The sequence below is a fragment of the Corythoichthys intestinalis genome, chromosome 22 (genome assembly GCF_030265065.1).
Source record: "Corythoichthys intestinalis isolate RoL2023-P3 chromosome 22, ASM3026506v1, whole genome shotgun sequence".
NCBI lineage: Eukaryota > Metazoa > Chordata > Actinopteri > Syngnathiformes > Syngnathidae > Corythoichthys > Corythoichthys intestinalis.
In genome coordinates, this window is record NC_080416.1 from 25418653 (window position 1) to 25435167 (window position 16515).

The following is a 16515-nucleotide window of genomic DNA, read 5'->3' on the forward strand; positions in this document are numbered from 1 at the left end:
ATACAAATCGTAATAAACTGAAAAAGTTGCTCTTAGACTTGTTTTGATTTTTTCTTTTTGTTTTCGTTTTGTGACATCACATAGCTTTACTCTTTCATTGGGAGCAATCAACATCCAAGTGAACTGAGAGGGAAAGCGATCAAATGATTTCACATGTGTTGGAAACACTGACAAACAACTACTTGCATACAAGACGTATAAAATTTTATTCTCCATAGTACAGTATTTCTTTTTAAAGATGAATGGTGTGATCTTTTTGACACCAAAGCCAGCTCCTTCACTTGTTATAGAAGTTGGGTAAGTCACCCTCCAACACCACCTTTTCCTCCGCACCGTGCTGGTCAATGGTGATGATGTAGGCCACCCCTCCACTGGAGCCATCCCTGTTGATGGCCAACGCCAGGGCTGAAAAAGAAGTTTTTCATTTCTATAGTTTGTTTTAAACACAAAGAGTTTAATTCTATTTTTTAAATTTTTTTTATTTTAAAATACTGGCAATAAAACAACTTGAAAGTGTGACTGGGTCGAGTGCCAAAAGGTATTTACTGTTAAGAACAAACTGCTGGCATTCATCTCTGCTCATGCCGGAACGGTACGCAGCGTCCACATAGCCGTACACGTAAAGGCTGCCCGAGCCACCTACGGCAAAGGGTTGTCGCAATAGGGCGCCGCTGAGAGTGGAAAACACCTGCCACGGTATAAGGGAGGTTGTCAGGCAGAGAGGTCAAAAGTCGTAAAAAGTCTTATATTCAACTTTCAAGCTAGCGATTGTGGCAAAAATCAAGCTAGCCAAGTTCATTTTCAAGGAAGTCAAGTACTACATTAGTGTAGTTGTACTATATGTGCGTTTAATTCGTTTTTATTGAAACAAACTACCACTGCTTGAAGGACTAAAGCAACAAAAAGATCAGGGAATTTGTTTGACTAGCTAGCAGTTAGCGTAACTGAAAGTAAATGAACACAACTGTCTTTGTGTGTTTTATAGACATTAATGTTTGATTTATGAGTATAAAATGTGTGTGTGTCCTCAAGTTGTAAAATTTTTTGTTGTCTATTGTTAATAGACTTTAGGAGAGTCTCAATGTCCAAGGTCTATTAACAGCCAACTATGCAATTTGGATTTTAATATGTGCTCAAAAGCATTTAGAAATTTGCCGATATGATAGTCTGACGGTATGATAACCTTAAGCCAAAATATCACAGTTTCAGGTATTGCAATTACAGCTCTAAAATGTGTTACTTTGAGATATCTGGGGTTAAAAAAACAAACAAAAAAACTTTCCATTGAACAGGATTTTTATTTTCACAACATATTACTGAATTGGAACGTAAGTATAATGTTAAGTTAAAATAAATTTAAAAGAATATCAAAATGTAAATAAAATTAAATGCAGTCCTTTAGGTGATCCTAAACCCACAGCCACAGCTCAACATTATTAGTACGGCAACGATTAATCAATTAACTCGAGTAATTCGATTAGAAAAAAGATTCGAATTAAATTTTGCTGCCTCGAGTATTCGTTTAATTAAAGTGGCATTGTAATGGTTTGTTTTGAAAGTGTTTGCTTTTAGTTTTATTAATTTGTGTGGATACACTACCCTCTAGAGGTGACAATGAATGTGACACAATTCATTTCACATGGCTGAATCCAGCTGCTCCCTGTTAAGATCAACATAAGTTTTATGTTTGATCTAATGTTTTTAAAAATGCTTTCGTGATTTAGTTTATTGGTATAATTAGTTGTGTGGGAATATGTGTTTGAACCATTTGTTAAGAGCATTGTTAAAAAAAAAAGTTAGCATTTTATAGCATTTAAGCTAGGGAGCTTTTGCTATGTAAGTTAGCCAATTGTTCTTTTGTTGTACTTTGATGCTCATATATTTAAAATTTTTAATACCGTTTGAGGCTCAGCTATGGTATTTTAATTTTTTATGTTCCTTATCCGATTACACGATTATTCGAACAAACAAGTTCATCGATTAATCGACTATTAAAAGAATCGCTAGCTGCAGCCCTAAACATTATTACCATCAGAACAAAAATAATTGAATTAATTTCCATAAAAAGCATGTGTGTATGACTCGTATCATGTTTACATTATACACACATCTTTATCAATACTCTTTCTCAATAAAGCCCTAAACATTATTACCATCAGAACAAAAATAATTAAATTACTTTCCATAAAAAGCACGTGTGTATGACTCGTATCATGTTTACATTATACACACACTCTTTCTCAATACAGACAGTTGCCAGAAAGAAAAAAACACCACGTGTTTTACCACCGCTACACACACTAAACATGCTGAAGTTAACTCTCGTAGCTGGCGGGAAACATTCATGACAGTGTTTACTAGCCTTTAATTTTGTATAAATGCGAAATCATATTGGAGGTATTGCCTACTCGGCAGCCACCCTCCGCAAACATGTTTTACATGTCAGTTTGCCCTCCTCCTCTAAGACGCGGCCATCTGTGACTTTTCTGGAGCTGAAGTATTCCCATACCAGCGATTTCGTTTTCTTCGATGGGGAAACAAGTTCAGGAGTTTCATCTCCACCAGCCATTGTGTAGCACAGCTGACTCACAGACACTGAGCAACCACCGGTGGGGGAGGATTGAGCCTTGCAGCTGCAAGTGAGGGATTTCTCCATGCATTTTTGGGACATAATAAATAGCTAATGCCTTAGGGACGGTACGACGGGAAATTTTGCAGTTTTGAAACCTTGACGTTTTCATACCACGGTATAACTCGAAACCAGTAATCGGCACATGTCTACCTTCAACACTATTTAAAAAGAAAAGTGGAGGTGCAGTGTTAAGTGTGGGAGTCCGGTTTTATTTGGGGGGAATGAACAGGTTTAAGTTACAAATGTTATTTCTTTTTATGAGTGTTTTGTCTTTAGCGTCTGACCTGCCCGCCTCCTCTTCGGTCCCAGCCGGCCACGATGAGATGAGCCGCCATTTCGTCCCTGTACCTGTACGAGATGCTCTTGACCAGAGTGGCGACAGCCCCCACCCTTGGCTCCTCCTCGATCTCTAAGCTGCCGAAAGCAAAAAGTGTCTATACAAGTCACAATGCAATGTACTGCTTAATCAAAAGACGTTAAAGGAGAGTTGAACACTAGTGAGCGTAGGTGTGGCCCTCAACTTTTTAGGTTCTCAAGGTTTCCTGTACTTGATCTGAGCCTAAAATTGGATAGCACCAAAATCTAGGAAGCACCGCTTTGTATTTTGATATTTAACTCTTTGGCTGCCATGAAAAGAGAAAGGCTATACATGGTCATGCAATACAAACAAAAGTGCTCCAATAGCTGACCAGTGAAGCTGTAGCTGATATCGGAGATGATCGGCCATGGCCTCAGCGTCCGCTGCAGAGCCGGACAAAGCGGAGTAAATCTTGGGCCGGAGGGGCGAGAGTTTGTTCATCACGCGGTTCACTACGGACTGGCTACATGGACCAAAGAAGGGAGTGACACATTTTGTTGGCTATGACACAGTAATGTACAGCACATGCAGTCTTGAGATATGAGCTATAACCATTGAGCTGTTTTTGTGTTTTTTTTCCCTCTGAAATCACCTTCTTAGCCTAACAACATCAACTTCCTGCTTCCTTTGTATGGATGACAGGAAATGCAGTCACAAAATATGTGTATTGTATGCACACACCCTGCAGTCACCCGCGAGTCCGAGCCCAGCACGACCCCGCCATCGAATTCTATGGCGATGATTGTTGTCTGTCAAGCAAAAAAGAACATACCGTAAACAGTACATACTGTGGATAGTTTGTTTTAATGTAAACATTTGCCCACGACACACCCATTCAACGATGGCCAATCAGTAAGAAGTCCTTAAATATGCAAATTTCATCCAGTACATCACTTATTAATGGTAATCTGTCTGTTTGGAGAGGCGATCAAAAATGACAAACTAAAAAATGTAAATCTGATTGACTGACATTAAACATTATGAAAAAAATAATGTTACAAAACATATGGCAAGGTCACTTAAACTAGTTGGTAGTTGTGTTTGAATCACACTCACCCCTGTTTTGACCTCCTCCGAATGTCCAGCTGACTGGTCCAACATGGTTCAACCGAGCCTCGCTGCTTTCTCGTTTGTCCTCAAGACGAGTTCACATGAAAATGAAATGAGAGTCCACAGTCCAACGGGTTTGAACTCGAAAGTGAAACTTCATCTCAACTGTTTCATTGTCTTTGTGCAACAAGCCTCATTCACTGTTTTATATAAATCAGATGTGGCCAAAGTACTTGATCTTTGTACAGACACTTGTATATAAAAAAGACTATTAACACTTTCATGCACTAATTATGTTTTTTTTTTGTCTAAATGTTTTATTACATATAGGCCAGGGGTCTCAAACTTGTGATCCTGATGCAGAATGTATAAGAAGAAAAACTGAAATAAGCAAAGATGGACAGAATGAGGAAAAAAGAGGAGAATGTGTGGAAAAGATGGGAGGAACCAAAGATGGGGAGCGTGGATAAAAAAGGTAAATAATATAATAAGGAAAATAAGGGAAAGAAAACAGCAACAATGGAGGGAATGTATGAGAGAGACAAAGATGGAAAGAACGTGTTAGTATGAATGATGAAGAGGAGAGGATGTGAGTGAGGACAAAAGATATAGAAGGACGTATAAGTAGGAGGAAGAAGGGTTCATCTGCTGCAATTTTCATTTTTTATTTAGCTTATTATTTATGGTGAAATAGCGACGCCCTGGTAGAAAGTGTTACTACATCTCCTTGATTTCTTAGAATTCACGTGACCATCGTCTGCGGTAGGCGGTGTGTGCGTAGAACGTACACACAGTCGCCATATTGAATGTGGCGAATTGAATGAAACACTTCCAACTCAACTTTATATTTACAGCAAACCGCGCGTCAAAATGAAGAGCATAATGATAAATTATTGTTGTTTACGTTTGGGAGCGGGTTAGAAGCGCGGAATGGAATAAACTAGTGGCATTTCTCCTTTAAGCGATCTTTGGCATGAGAGCGAAAGTGAAAGCACTGGGAAACGAGGAAATCTTGGTTGCTTTAGCTAAGCTGCATGCTCAAATGCTGAAAGAACAAGGACAAAAAGAATTATAACTAGCCGAAGAAGGAATTGAACAACCATGATGAATTTTTGGGCCATTTGTAGCATCTTCCTCTTTACGTTTGGCCGCTTCTTCCAAGGTATGCGCCACATTTGATACCAGTTGATAAAACTTCGTATGTTCTTTCACTCAGATCCATTTATGGCTCCGAATAGTGTTTGAGAGCCTGCAACTTGATGCTAAAGTTTTCCTAATGTCATCGATCTGCCGCATTGAACGTTACGACGAGTATAATTTTGTTTTTGTCATGCTTTCATGGGGATTTCGTTTGGCGTTTCTTCGGAAAGTGCACGTCCCCTTTAAGAGACGAACCAAAATAAACATACATTAGTTAACGTATGATACGTTACATGAAAGAATATATAAATCAGTTAAGAAATAAATGTAAAGAGAAATAAATAAATGAATGAATAAATAAATTAAAATATAAAAGTATATTTTGTCATTGACTTTTACTTTTTGTCATTGAAAATTTCCAAACAGAAAAAAACAATGACAATTTTTTGTCATTGACTTTTATTAATTGAGAAACACAAATGAAAAAACAATGGCAATTAATGTGTTGTCATTGACTTTTACTTTTTGTCATTGAAAAATACAAACGAAAAAAAACAATGGCAATTTTTTTCCTTCGCCTCTCCCCTTTCAATTTAGCTTGTCTTTGCCTTTGCTTTTGCCTTTGTGTTTACCGAAAGGAATGGTCTTGTCAATTAAATGACGTTGAGAGGGGATTTTTCCAAACAGGGAAGGGTTAGTACGACAGAAAATTATGATTGCATTGGTGACAGGGTAGGTGGCTGAGGCGACCCATCCAGCCTGTCAGCTGCTCATCTAAGCAGTTGTGGAAAGATTTTTTTCATATCTTTCCAAATAAATGATGAGTTAAAAATCGCACGTGATCAGAGCTGTCAACAGACTTGCTGGGGCCGGGGGACAACAGACCATTATAGGCCCCCCTCCACCCCATCCTAGCCCACCAACGCCAGCAGCTTGTCACGACAACATATGCAGTACTTTTAACGCTTTGCAAGCAATGACTGCATTTTCAAATTATTTAATTTGAGATGGACAGTTAAATTTAACACACCGTAATGTGATGTGACACAATATAAACAAACAATTTCCATCTATTGTCCCATGTAGGCTACAATACAATACAACTGAGGGTGTTATGCCTGCCTGCTAAGCAACAAAACAGTATAATTAAACATCCTGTGCCTGCCCCTTCCACATCCCTGGAGTTATCAAGGCCTCAAACAGTGATGCGCTTAGATTTTTTGACAGCAAAGTCATTTATAACATCAGTTAAATCCAGTTTTTGAGCAAGCTCACGCTCAATAAGCCTGCCCGGCTATATGGTGGAGCGTAGGTAGTTTTTAAAAATTATTTTCATTTTACTGAAGGCTCGCTCTCCACCAGCCACCGTCACTAGCAAAGACAAGAAAATGCGTGTGTGAGTCTGTTCAGCCTCGCGCACTTGCTCCCCACATACTAACATATATCCCTGATCTCCCATCACCTTCTCTCTCCTTGGTTCAACGCGAGCAGCATGCCTTGTCATACCGCAGCTCAATAGGCTGCAAGCAGCCGGTGACAGACTCGAATCGGGCTTTGGTAACGGTGATCGCGAATGTAAGCATTCAGTGTTAGCGCTTAGCAGCTGTTGTTCACTTCCCGACATCACTGTCCACAGCCAACTCTAGCCCTAGTTCTCTGGTTTCTCGTCCCCCTTTTTAAAACTTCATCAATTTTTCTCATCCACCTCTATGATCTTCAACTCCTTTTCTTTTCTGTGCACCTGATTTATGACGACTCGACATGTTTATAGAGTTTATGACGAATTTCAATTTCCCCTTCAAGGCATGTACGTAGTGTAGCCTTGAGTGCACCAGAGTGAGGTCAAACCATGCTCTGCTAAGACAGGGTGCGTGGGAAGGGGGGGTATTGTGCAAAAAAGGAAAAAATATATATTTGAAATATTCAATAGGTTAAAGTTTGTAATTATATACCGAGTAGAACATAATATTTAATCAGACAATGATTTAAATGAAAAAAGAAATATGTGAATGTAAAGTAAAATAAATTAAGGGTCATTTACAGGGTCCTCAGGCCCGGGATAACATACCCGGCGAGTCCAAGAAAACATTGAATCCTCTGTGTTCTCCTCAGTTATTTTTCTGTTTTCGGCCGCTCTCTTTCTTCACGGCTGCTGGTTTGTTTACAATAGCCACCTGGCTGGCATCCCACACTACTGATAGAAACGTTTCGCAGGCTATGACACAAATTTTTGTTGACAGAAAAGTTGAAATTTAATATTTATTCTACACATTTTTACAGCATTGGAAAACGTTAAGAATGTTTGTGTCATTTTTGTCCTCCTACGGGAACCATATCAAAACAAAAAATATATTTTCCTCCCCCATCTTTTTCCGTTTTCAAACATTTTTGAAAATGCTCCAGGGAGCCACTAGGGCAGCACCAAAGAGCCGCATGCGGCTCTAAAAATATGGGTTGCCGACCTCCGCTCTAAGATGTCACTTTCCTTCAGGTAAATTAGGAGTAATCAGCTGTCGACTACTATTACTGTTTGGAAAGCCCCTTCCAAAAGCAAATAACAATGACAAGCGAAATACAAAAGGCAAAGGAAAATATTGCACTGTTTTTCCATTTGTGTTTTTCAATGACAAAAAGTAAAAGTCAATGACAAAAATTGCCATTGTTTTTTCTGTTTGTGTTTTTCAATGACAAAAAGTAAAAGTCAATGACCAAATATACTTCTATATTTTTACTTATTTATTTATTTATTTCTCTTAATCTTTATTGAATCATTTATTTTTTTTCATTTTGGCACTCCTGTGATTCCATAATTATAAGCCTATACGTTGATTCATATTTTGCCAAACCTGTGATTCCATAATTATAAGCCTATACGTTGATTCATATTCAGGCATGAAAATCTCTCACCTTCAGTGAAATTCGCCGTTTTGAAGTAAAAAAGGGTGACCTACATGAATTGTGTAGATCTGAGGAGAAATTTTTTTAAGGGGGGGGGGTGTTCGGGAGATTTTTCTAATGTCGGAGGCTTGATATGCAATCGGGGAAAGCGGCACAAAGCCAAAAAGCGCACCATAGTGGCCAAAACATTGACTTATTTCAACGAAACAAAGGAGGGAACACTGTTGTTTCCTGTATCTTCAATGCCAAGCTTGACTAAAAAAAAAAAAAAAAAAAAGAATAGCTTTAAAATGACACCCTTATTGAAAAATCTGATCTTCAATGATTGTAATACTATTATATATAGTAGTATACTAAAATATTTATGCTAGAATTGTTTTGAATCATGTTGGAAAGGCCAAGTCAGTGTTTTGAATCTGTTTACATTCTATTCTTTTGGCACTAGTTATGGCTATCAGCATTTGACCTCATTGTTTGTGATTTATTGTTGTTAATTACGCATTTATTTGTACTTTAATAAATAATTTAAGTGTTCCAAAATGTTTTTGTGAATTAATAAGTGTCATCAAAAATTTCATTGCCAAATTAGTTTAAAAAATAAAAGTAAAAAAAAATATTAGTCAACTAATCGTAAAAATTGGTGGCTGACTAATCAGGAGAAAATTAGTCCTTCGCGACAGCACTTCAAATTTAATCTCAGAAATTCAGATCCAAACACAGATGACACAGATATATTACTGTATTGTACTTCCATAGAAAATCTATGTAAGGTTTGCCATTGACTGTATTGGCAAGTTATTCAAAGACAATGCCTTTTTTTGGATCGTTACAGCAATTAATCATAAAATGGTAGAACTGGTTCCATCTGGCAGACTTAAGTCCAACTCCCTATCTAACAACTTAAAAGTATGCTATTATTTTAACCTAGCACAAGCAATTTAACTTGTTCTACTTGTTATCTGCCTTCCCACAGCCGGAAGCAGCCACTCCTGTCCAGCGCTGGAATGCTGGTATATTAACGAAAAGGCTAAAGGAGGTCTAACATCGCCCCCCAGCCAGGACAAGTCCCTGCTTCACATCTGGACAGAAGGCCAACATGCTGACATGCCACAAGAGTCGTCTGACCCCAGCATCCAGAGAATCTACACAGTTGCTGGTCCGTCGGCATTTGCAATAAATAATCTCGTCATAAAACTAGGAAAATTATGAGTAGCCTTTCTTAAAAAGAAACAACAATGGAAATATTGATACATGTTTCTACATTTGTTAGGTAAATTCCTAGGTACAAAGATGCTTCATTGTTAATCCATAAAGTTTCTTCAGGTCTAAAACTTAGATGTGGAGTCACTTCGTTTACAAACAAAAGGCAAGGCAAGGCAAATTTATTTATATAGCACAATTCAACACAAGGCAATTCAAAGTGCTTTACATCACATGAAGATCATAAAAATCAAAATCAATAGAACATAAAAACAAAGACAATCGAAATAGGAAATAAAATTACCGGTATACATAAAAATCGCATTTAATCACGAATAGAATGAATAAATAAATAAATAAATGAATAAAACAAATACTACTACTTCTGCTAATAACTGAAATCAGCAATGGAAATAAGCACAAGAGGAATAGAAAGCAAATAGATTGAAATATATAGACAGTTATAGATATGCATTGTTAAACAAAAGCGTTTTTAGGCCTGATTTAAAGGAGCTAACAGTTTGAGCATACTTCAGACCTTCAGGTAACTTGTTTCAGGGGTGAGGAGCATAATAACTAAATGCTGCCTCACCCTGCTTGGTTTTTGTTCTTGGAACCTACAGGAGACCGGTTCCTGATAACCTTAGGGGTCTAGATGTTTCATGTTTCAAAACACATAAATACAGCAACTAAAATTTAGAACTAAAGAAGACTTTTTAATAAAGGTGAAATTGTTTTCAACCATCAAAAACAGAAATTCTTTGATTGAATTGCTGCTTATTGCCTCCACTTTGGTCAGATCCGGCAGCAACGCTGTGTCACGACTCACCCAGAGGCTCAATCAGTAAGCCCTTTTGTGAGCTTAGCCGTTTTCAGCCGCAGTCTTCCACCATCGAATGGGCTGCCTCGCTCACAAGGGACAACAGCCCCATATACCTCGAAGCCGACTGGTATTCTGCTGCTGTTGAAGGAATGGATGGACGGCACGGTACATCCAGCATCATGCGCGCGTCCACCGGAACCAACAAACTGGACGGTAATGATCACAACTTTGTCCAGGATGCAGAAACAAAGTTCTCACGCTCTCTCTTGGCTTTTTCCTTCTCAGTGGTCCTCAGTGTAACCACCAAAACACTAGTGATGCAATCCAGACTAGGGGAGCCAGTGACGCTGGACTGCCAATTCTGGGCCGACCCCGCTTCTCCACTGTACGAGTCGAACTTTGCCGTGGAGTGGCGCTACCAGTCTCGAGGCAACGGCCGTCTGCTCCTGGCTTACGACGGCAAGGCAGACCGGCTGTCTGAAATGCCAGAGGAAGGCACCGTGATGAACTTTGAAGGGCTACACCGTAATGGAAATGCATCCCTGACGCTGCAGAAAGCCCAAGTAAACCACACTGGAATGTACATCTGTATGGTGTATCTGCCGCACCTTCTGGCTCAGATCACCATGCAGCTGGAGATCGTAGGTGAGTCTTATAAAATACAGTCAAACTATAGAAATCCGCCAGGATTTGAGGGGCACTCACAAGGTAAAAATAAAATGTCCTATTAATCTTGCTAATTAAAAATTTTAATTCAAAATTACTTATTTTTCAGTTCTCTTAAGTAATTTATAGTCATGTGCTGGTATGATATTCTGACGGTATGATAACCTTAAGACAAAATATCACGGTTTCACGGTATCACGATATTGCAATTACAGCTCTAAAATGTGTTACTTTGAGATATCTGGGTTTAAAAAAAGAAAACTTTTCCATTGAACAGGATTTTTATTTTTCAAAACATATTACTAAATTGGAACATAAGTATAATGCTGAGTTAAAATAAATAAAAAAACAACAAAATATTCTAAATAAAATTGAAATAAATGCAGTCCTTTAGGTGAGCCTAAACCCACAGCCACAGCTCAACACTATTAGTGCTGCAACGATTAATCGATTAACTCGAGTAATTCGATTAGAAAAAAGATTCTAATTAAATTTTGTTGCCTCGAGTATTCGTTTAATTAAAGTAGTGTTGTAATGGTTTGTTTTGAAAGTGTTTGTGTTTAGTTTTATTGATATGTGTGGATACACTGCCCTCCAGTGGCGACAATGAATATGACATAACTCATTTCACATGGCTGAATCCAACTGCTCCCTGTTAAGACCAACATAAGCTAAGTTTATGTTTGAGCTAATGTTTTTTTAAATGCTTTCGTGATTTAGTTTATTGGTATAATTAGCTATTTTTTGTGGGTATATGTGTTTTAATCATTTGTTAAGAGCATTGTAAAAAAAAAAAAGTCATTATTTTATAGCATTTAAGCTAGGGGGCTTTTGCTATGTAAGTTAGCCAATTGTTCTTTTGTTGTACTTAGATGCTCGTATATTAATTTATACCGTTTGAGGCTCAGCTCAGGTATTTTAATTCTTTAAGTTCCTTATCCGATTACTTGATTATTCGAACTAACAAGTTCATCGATTAATCGACTACTAAAAGAATCGATAGCTGCAGCCCTAAACATTATTACCATCAGAACAAAAATAATTTAATTATTTTCCATAAAAAGCATGTGTGTATGACTCGTATCATGCTTACATTATACACACACTCTCTTTCTCAACATAGACAGTTGCCAGAGAGAAAAAAACCACGTTTTACCACCGCTAGACACACTAAACACGCTGCAGGTCACTCTCGTAGCTGTTGGAAAACATTAATGACAGTTTTTACTAACCTTTAATTTTGTATAAATGCGAAATCATATTGGAGGTATTGCCTCCTCGGCAGCAACCCGCCTCAAATATGTTTTACATGTCGGTTGGCCCTCCTCCTCTAAGCCGCGGCCGTCTGTAACTTCTCTGTTGCCGAATTATTCCCATACCAGTGATTTTGTTTTCTTCGATGGGGGAAAAAAGTTTCCTCTCATCCAGCCATCGTGTAGCACAGCAGACTCACTGACTCTAAGCAGGTTCAGCCCTACAGCTACAAGCGAGGGATTTTTTCCATGCATTTTTGGGACATGATTGAACTTGATTGCCCACTGTTCGTTTTTAATTTTCGTCTTAGTCATAGTCTTTTGGACGATAATACTTATTAGTCTTAGTCATATTTTAGTCATCTTAAAATGTGTGTGTCTTCGTCTAGTTTTTGTTGACGAGTAATTTTGTCCAGTTTATTATTCGACGTTTACTAAAAATGTTTTTGTCTGTAAAATTAAAAATGTTTACTCCAAAAATAAATAAATAAATAAATAAATAAAGGTTTCCAACTATTTCAAATGAACATTAACAGATGAGCACATATTGTAGCATCTACAAGGACAATGCCAACTTAGTGATTATACAGACACAGCAGGAAAACAGTACATTATTTTCATTTAATTATACCCACCTGGACGCAACAGCGGTATGTAACAAAAGTTGTCTGAGAGTTTAAGAGGACGCTCACTGTTAGCATTAGCCTAATGCTAATGTGAATGCTATGGTAACACTACCCATAGAATTCATAATGATATTGACGGGGCGCGGGGCCGATTAATTGGGGGCCTGCATTGTTGGCGTGGCCGTCAAAGCTCACTGAGTGGAATCACAGACAGATCTTTTTTCATTTAAAATTCTTGTGAATAAATGCTTAAATCCCCAAATTCTTTATAGATATGGGCGTAAAACAGTCTCGATTCTCGGATAAAAGCAAAAAAACATGCAGTTAACATATATTTTACGTAAATATGTCGCCGAATGATGCAAGTCTGTTAGACAATGTGGAGGCAGCCTTACAACAAAGAGCTTTGTACGGTGAAAATTCTTGTGAAAAAACGAATTCTTGGTTAAAAGCAAAAAAAAAACAAAAAACGTGCAGTTAGCATTTATTTTACGTAAATATGTTGAAATGCGATGCTAGTCTGTCAGTCAATGTGGCAGCCGCCATATGTTAACAGCTTTTCCGATGAAAATTCTTGTGAATAAATGATTAAATCCCTGAATTCCTTATAGATATGGACGTAAAAACGTCTCGATTCTGTGTTAAAAGCAAAAAAAAAAAAGTGTAGCTAGCATTTATATTACGTAAATATGTCGGAGTACGATGCTAGTCTGTTAGTCAATGTGGCGGCCGCCCTATGTAAACAGAGCTTTTCCGGTGAAAATTCTTGTTAATAAATGCTTAAGTCCCTGAATTCTTTATATATATGGACGTAAAACAGTCTCGATTCTTGGATAAAAGCAAAAAACGTGCAGTTAACATATATTTTACGTAAATATGTCGCCGAATGATGCGAGTCTGTTAGACAATGTGGCGGCAGCCTTACAACAAAGAGCTTTGTACGGTGAAAATTCTTGTGAAAAAACGAAAAATATAATAATTACCTTGAATCCTCGAACAAATCACTCCTGAGACAATCCTTCCTGTTTGTATGTGGTACAGCTCTCGTGCTTTTTCAACATAAATACGTCGTTTGATCACTCCATGTGTCGCCGCGACCGACTGCGAATAACTGAAGCAGATTGTCGGATGGTCCTCTGCTTGAAGACGTGGCGCAGTAAAGGTCGAATCTGACCCTTCAATATCATTATGAAGTCAGTGTGATACCAGTTACATTTAGTGTGTGATGATCACTTAGCACACACCTTTAAAGGCTAAAGCAACGTTACATATTCTCTCTAGCCAATAAAACAAATCTTACCTGTGTGCAAGCCTGCATGGAGACTGGAGACGACACACTGGTGAGTCGGGAAAGGGGGGTTGCAGCAAATCACATGAGTGACACAACCAGACACTGCTAATGCAGGATAACTACACATAAAATTTAGCACATTGTGAACATGTGACGGAAACTATTGCGCATTTTCGTCTTGTTCTCGTCTTGTCAGACGAAAACTGGCGTTCGTCTCCTTATGTTTAAGTCTCCCAAAATACGTTTTTAACTCGCTATCTTGTTGTCATCATGAAAAAAGTGTTCGTTGACGAACTATTTTCGTTATCATCGTTGACGAAAACAACACTGTGATTAACTGAGTTTAATTAACTTGCATGGTAAAATATGTGGTCCATACTTCAGTTTCTGAATAAACTGAATTTGAAATGATAAGTTGTGTGAAATGACTCTGATGCCTTCAAAACAGTGTGCTGGCAACTGAAGTGTCAGGCCCAGTATTTAGCTCAGTTCTCTGCGTGCTCTGCTGCCACTGTGTGGTCTGCAATTTGAATTACAACCATGTTTTTACTGTGTAGGAACTCAGCCAGAAAAATAGAACTTAATAGGACCCGCTTTTTTTTCCCCATCTTCCAACCAGAACCACCCTCTCTGTCCATCCAACCGTCCCCGCTGCCTCTCCCTCATCCCGGGCAGACTTTAACGGTCCAGTGCGTGGCCTCAGGCTTTGCCCCCCATTCCTTGGAGCTGAGCTGGGAGTTGAAAGGCCCAGATGGGAAGACCCGTTCACTGGGAGGCGGCCGCCTCTCTGGCCACAGGCAGTCCTGGGATGGCACTTTCAGCCAGGATGCACGGCTGGAGCTCAATTTGTCTGATCCGGAGCTGGCCAGCGGAGGCGAGGTTATCTGTGTCGCGGTGCATCCCGGGGGTACACGGCGTACCAGCGTGCCCCTTAGGGTCATTGGTAATATTTTTTCCTGTCTGAAAAAAACTGTTGTCAACGCATGTGATTTTAAGACAGTACAAACGATTCTCGGCCACTCAGGTTTCAGCTCGCCATCAATTGAAGACTCCATGGCAATGGTGGGTGTGGCCTTGGTTCTCTACGGTCTCATCAAGTTCGTCTCTTGGACCTTCATCCCTTCAGGTGGCAAAAATTTGGAAAGCTGTTGTAAATTGATGTGTATTGAATAATTTTTTGCCAATTTAATTAATGTACTTTGAGTACTGGACAGGTTCACTGTAAAGTAGGATTACTTTACTTCCACCTATGGCAGCAAAACTGATTGTTTTTTATTTTTCTATGTAGGTTCAAATGAGGCAGAGGGAACAGACAAGGCAAGTTTATTTCACAATTTAATTTTAAAACAAAATGTTCTGTTTGACTTAATTTTCAACTTCCTGCAGAAAGAGAAGTGAAGAGGCATACTTGCTTTGCAGTCTGCATCACTGGAAGGTCCGAAGAAAATGAAACGTTAAAAAATAGTTTGACATTTTCTTTGTTTTACATTAATGTTAATGTGAAAACCATTAAGATTTAAAAAATGGAATGCAAATGGAATATTTGTGGATTCTGCTCTTCTTGTCTTTTAAACTTTTCCAATTATTGGGAACTTGTATTGTCATTTTTTGGAACGTTGAGTAACAACAAATATGAATAAAGTGTGGTTTTGGTCAAATTAGTCTTTGAGAATGTTGCATGGGTTGTTTATTTGATCTAATTTTTATTTTCTCCAAAAACATTTGTGACATTCTGTTCATAGAGTACATCAGACTAGAGCAGGGGTGTCCAAACTTTTTTCTGCATGGGCCACTTTGATAAAAATCAAAAGATACCATGGTCCAACTGGATTCCTTCCATTTTCCATTTGCAAAGGATCGGAAACGGGTTTTAATTTAAAAAAAAAAAAAAAAAAAGTATTTTATTTTTAAGCATTAACTTCCTGAGCTCATGGAGAGGCACTGTTTAAGCGACTAGCTCCATCTAGTGTTGAAGCTTAGAAGAATTATGAAAACAATAACATGAAAACAAAATAATTTAAGTGCTGCTAGTCTAAGCAGACTAGTTGTCCGATATTATCAACTACCCAATAATATCGTCCGAAAAAATTATTTTAAAATGATATAGGATAGCAGGCATAAATATTTCTCACCTTTCGGCGAAATTCGCCGTTTTGAAGACAAAAATGGTGACCTGAATGAACACTTAAAAGTGCAGTCATCCAGTTGTAATTTTTGAAGACGACAGGAGACAATTACAACCTGGCAGATCGTAAGTCCATCTAACTAACGACATGTTTTATTGAAGTTACGATGTTGCGATGAGTCAATCCATCGCATCCAATAAAAATGAGGGCGGTAATTTTCACGGCTGTGTGCGCATGCATACATTTGTGTGTGCGTGCTGATGGCACATGACTCTAGTTCCTTTAACCGATGTTTATTCGTCATCAACACACTTTAGAATTAAAGTTCAGACATACAATTTAAGGAAACACATCTATATTAAACACTGTTAGCATTGCTGCATTGAGGCTAATGGGGGGGGAAAGACAACCTACTACCCTACCTACTACTATAAAACATTGGCAGTCTTCTC

General features: G+C 38.3%; 2 protein-coding genes across 5 annotated transcripts; one reads left to right on the top strand and one right to left on the bottom strand.

Moving 5' to 3' along the window:
- The first annotated feature begins 100 nt into the window (after positions 1-100).
- On the top strand, positions 101-15598 carry LOC130910725 (tapasin-like). Of its 3 annotated transcripts, XM_057828248.1 has the most exons (9): positions 101-297; positions 2466-2639; positions 4371-4515; positions 9052-9234; positions 10078-10314; positions 10387-10746; positions 14557-14880; positions 14962-15063; positions 15226-15598. In XM_057828248.1, the coding sequence occupies exons 3-9, from the start codon at positions 4437-4439 to the stop codon at positions 15333-15335; spliced, it is 1395 nt and encodes a 464-aa protein (XP_057684231.1). In that variant the 5' UTR covers positions 101-297; positions 2466-2639; positions 4371-4436; the 3' UTR covers positions 15336-15598. The 3 variants fall into 3 exon arrangements, with proteins under 3 accessions (XP_057684231.1, XP_057684230.1, XP_057684232.1); XM_057828247.1 differs by lacking the exon at positions 2466-2639; XM_057828249.1 differs by lacking the exons at positions 101-297; positions 2466-2639; positions 4371-4515 and adding an exon at positions 4819-5202.
- On the bottom strand, positions 135-5458 carry LOC130910726 (proteasome subunit beta type-9-like). 2 transcript variants are annotated; one of them, XM_057828250.1, is made up of 6 exons: positions 4047-5449; positions 3672-3739; positions 3322-3453; positions 2917-3046; positions 547-688; positions 135-405 (listed from the first exon to the last, which is right to left on the bottom strand). In XM_057828250.1, the coding sequence occupies exons 1-6, from the start codon at positions 4089-4091 to the stop codon at positions 278-280; spliced, it is 645 nt and encodes a 214-aa protein (XP_057684233.1). In that variant the 5' UTR covers positions 4092-5449; the 3' UTR covers positions 135-277. The 2 variants fall into 2 exon arrangements, with proteins under 2 accessions (XP_057684233.1, XP_057684234.1); XM_057828251.1 differs by lacking the exon at positions 3322-3453 and having other exon boundaries at positions 245-405; positions 4047-5458.
- Positions 15599-16515: the final 917 nt, after the last annotated feature.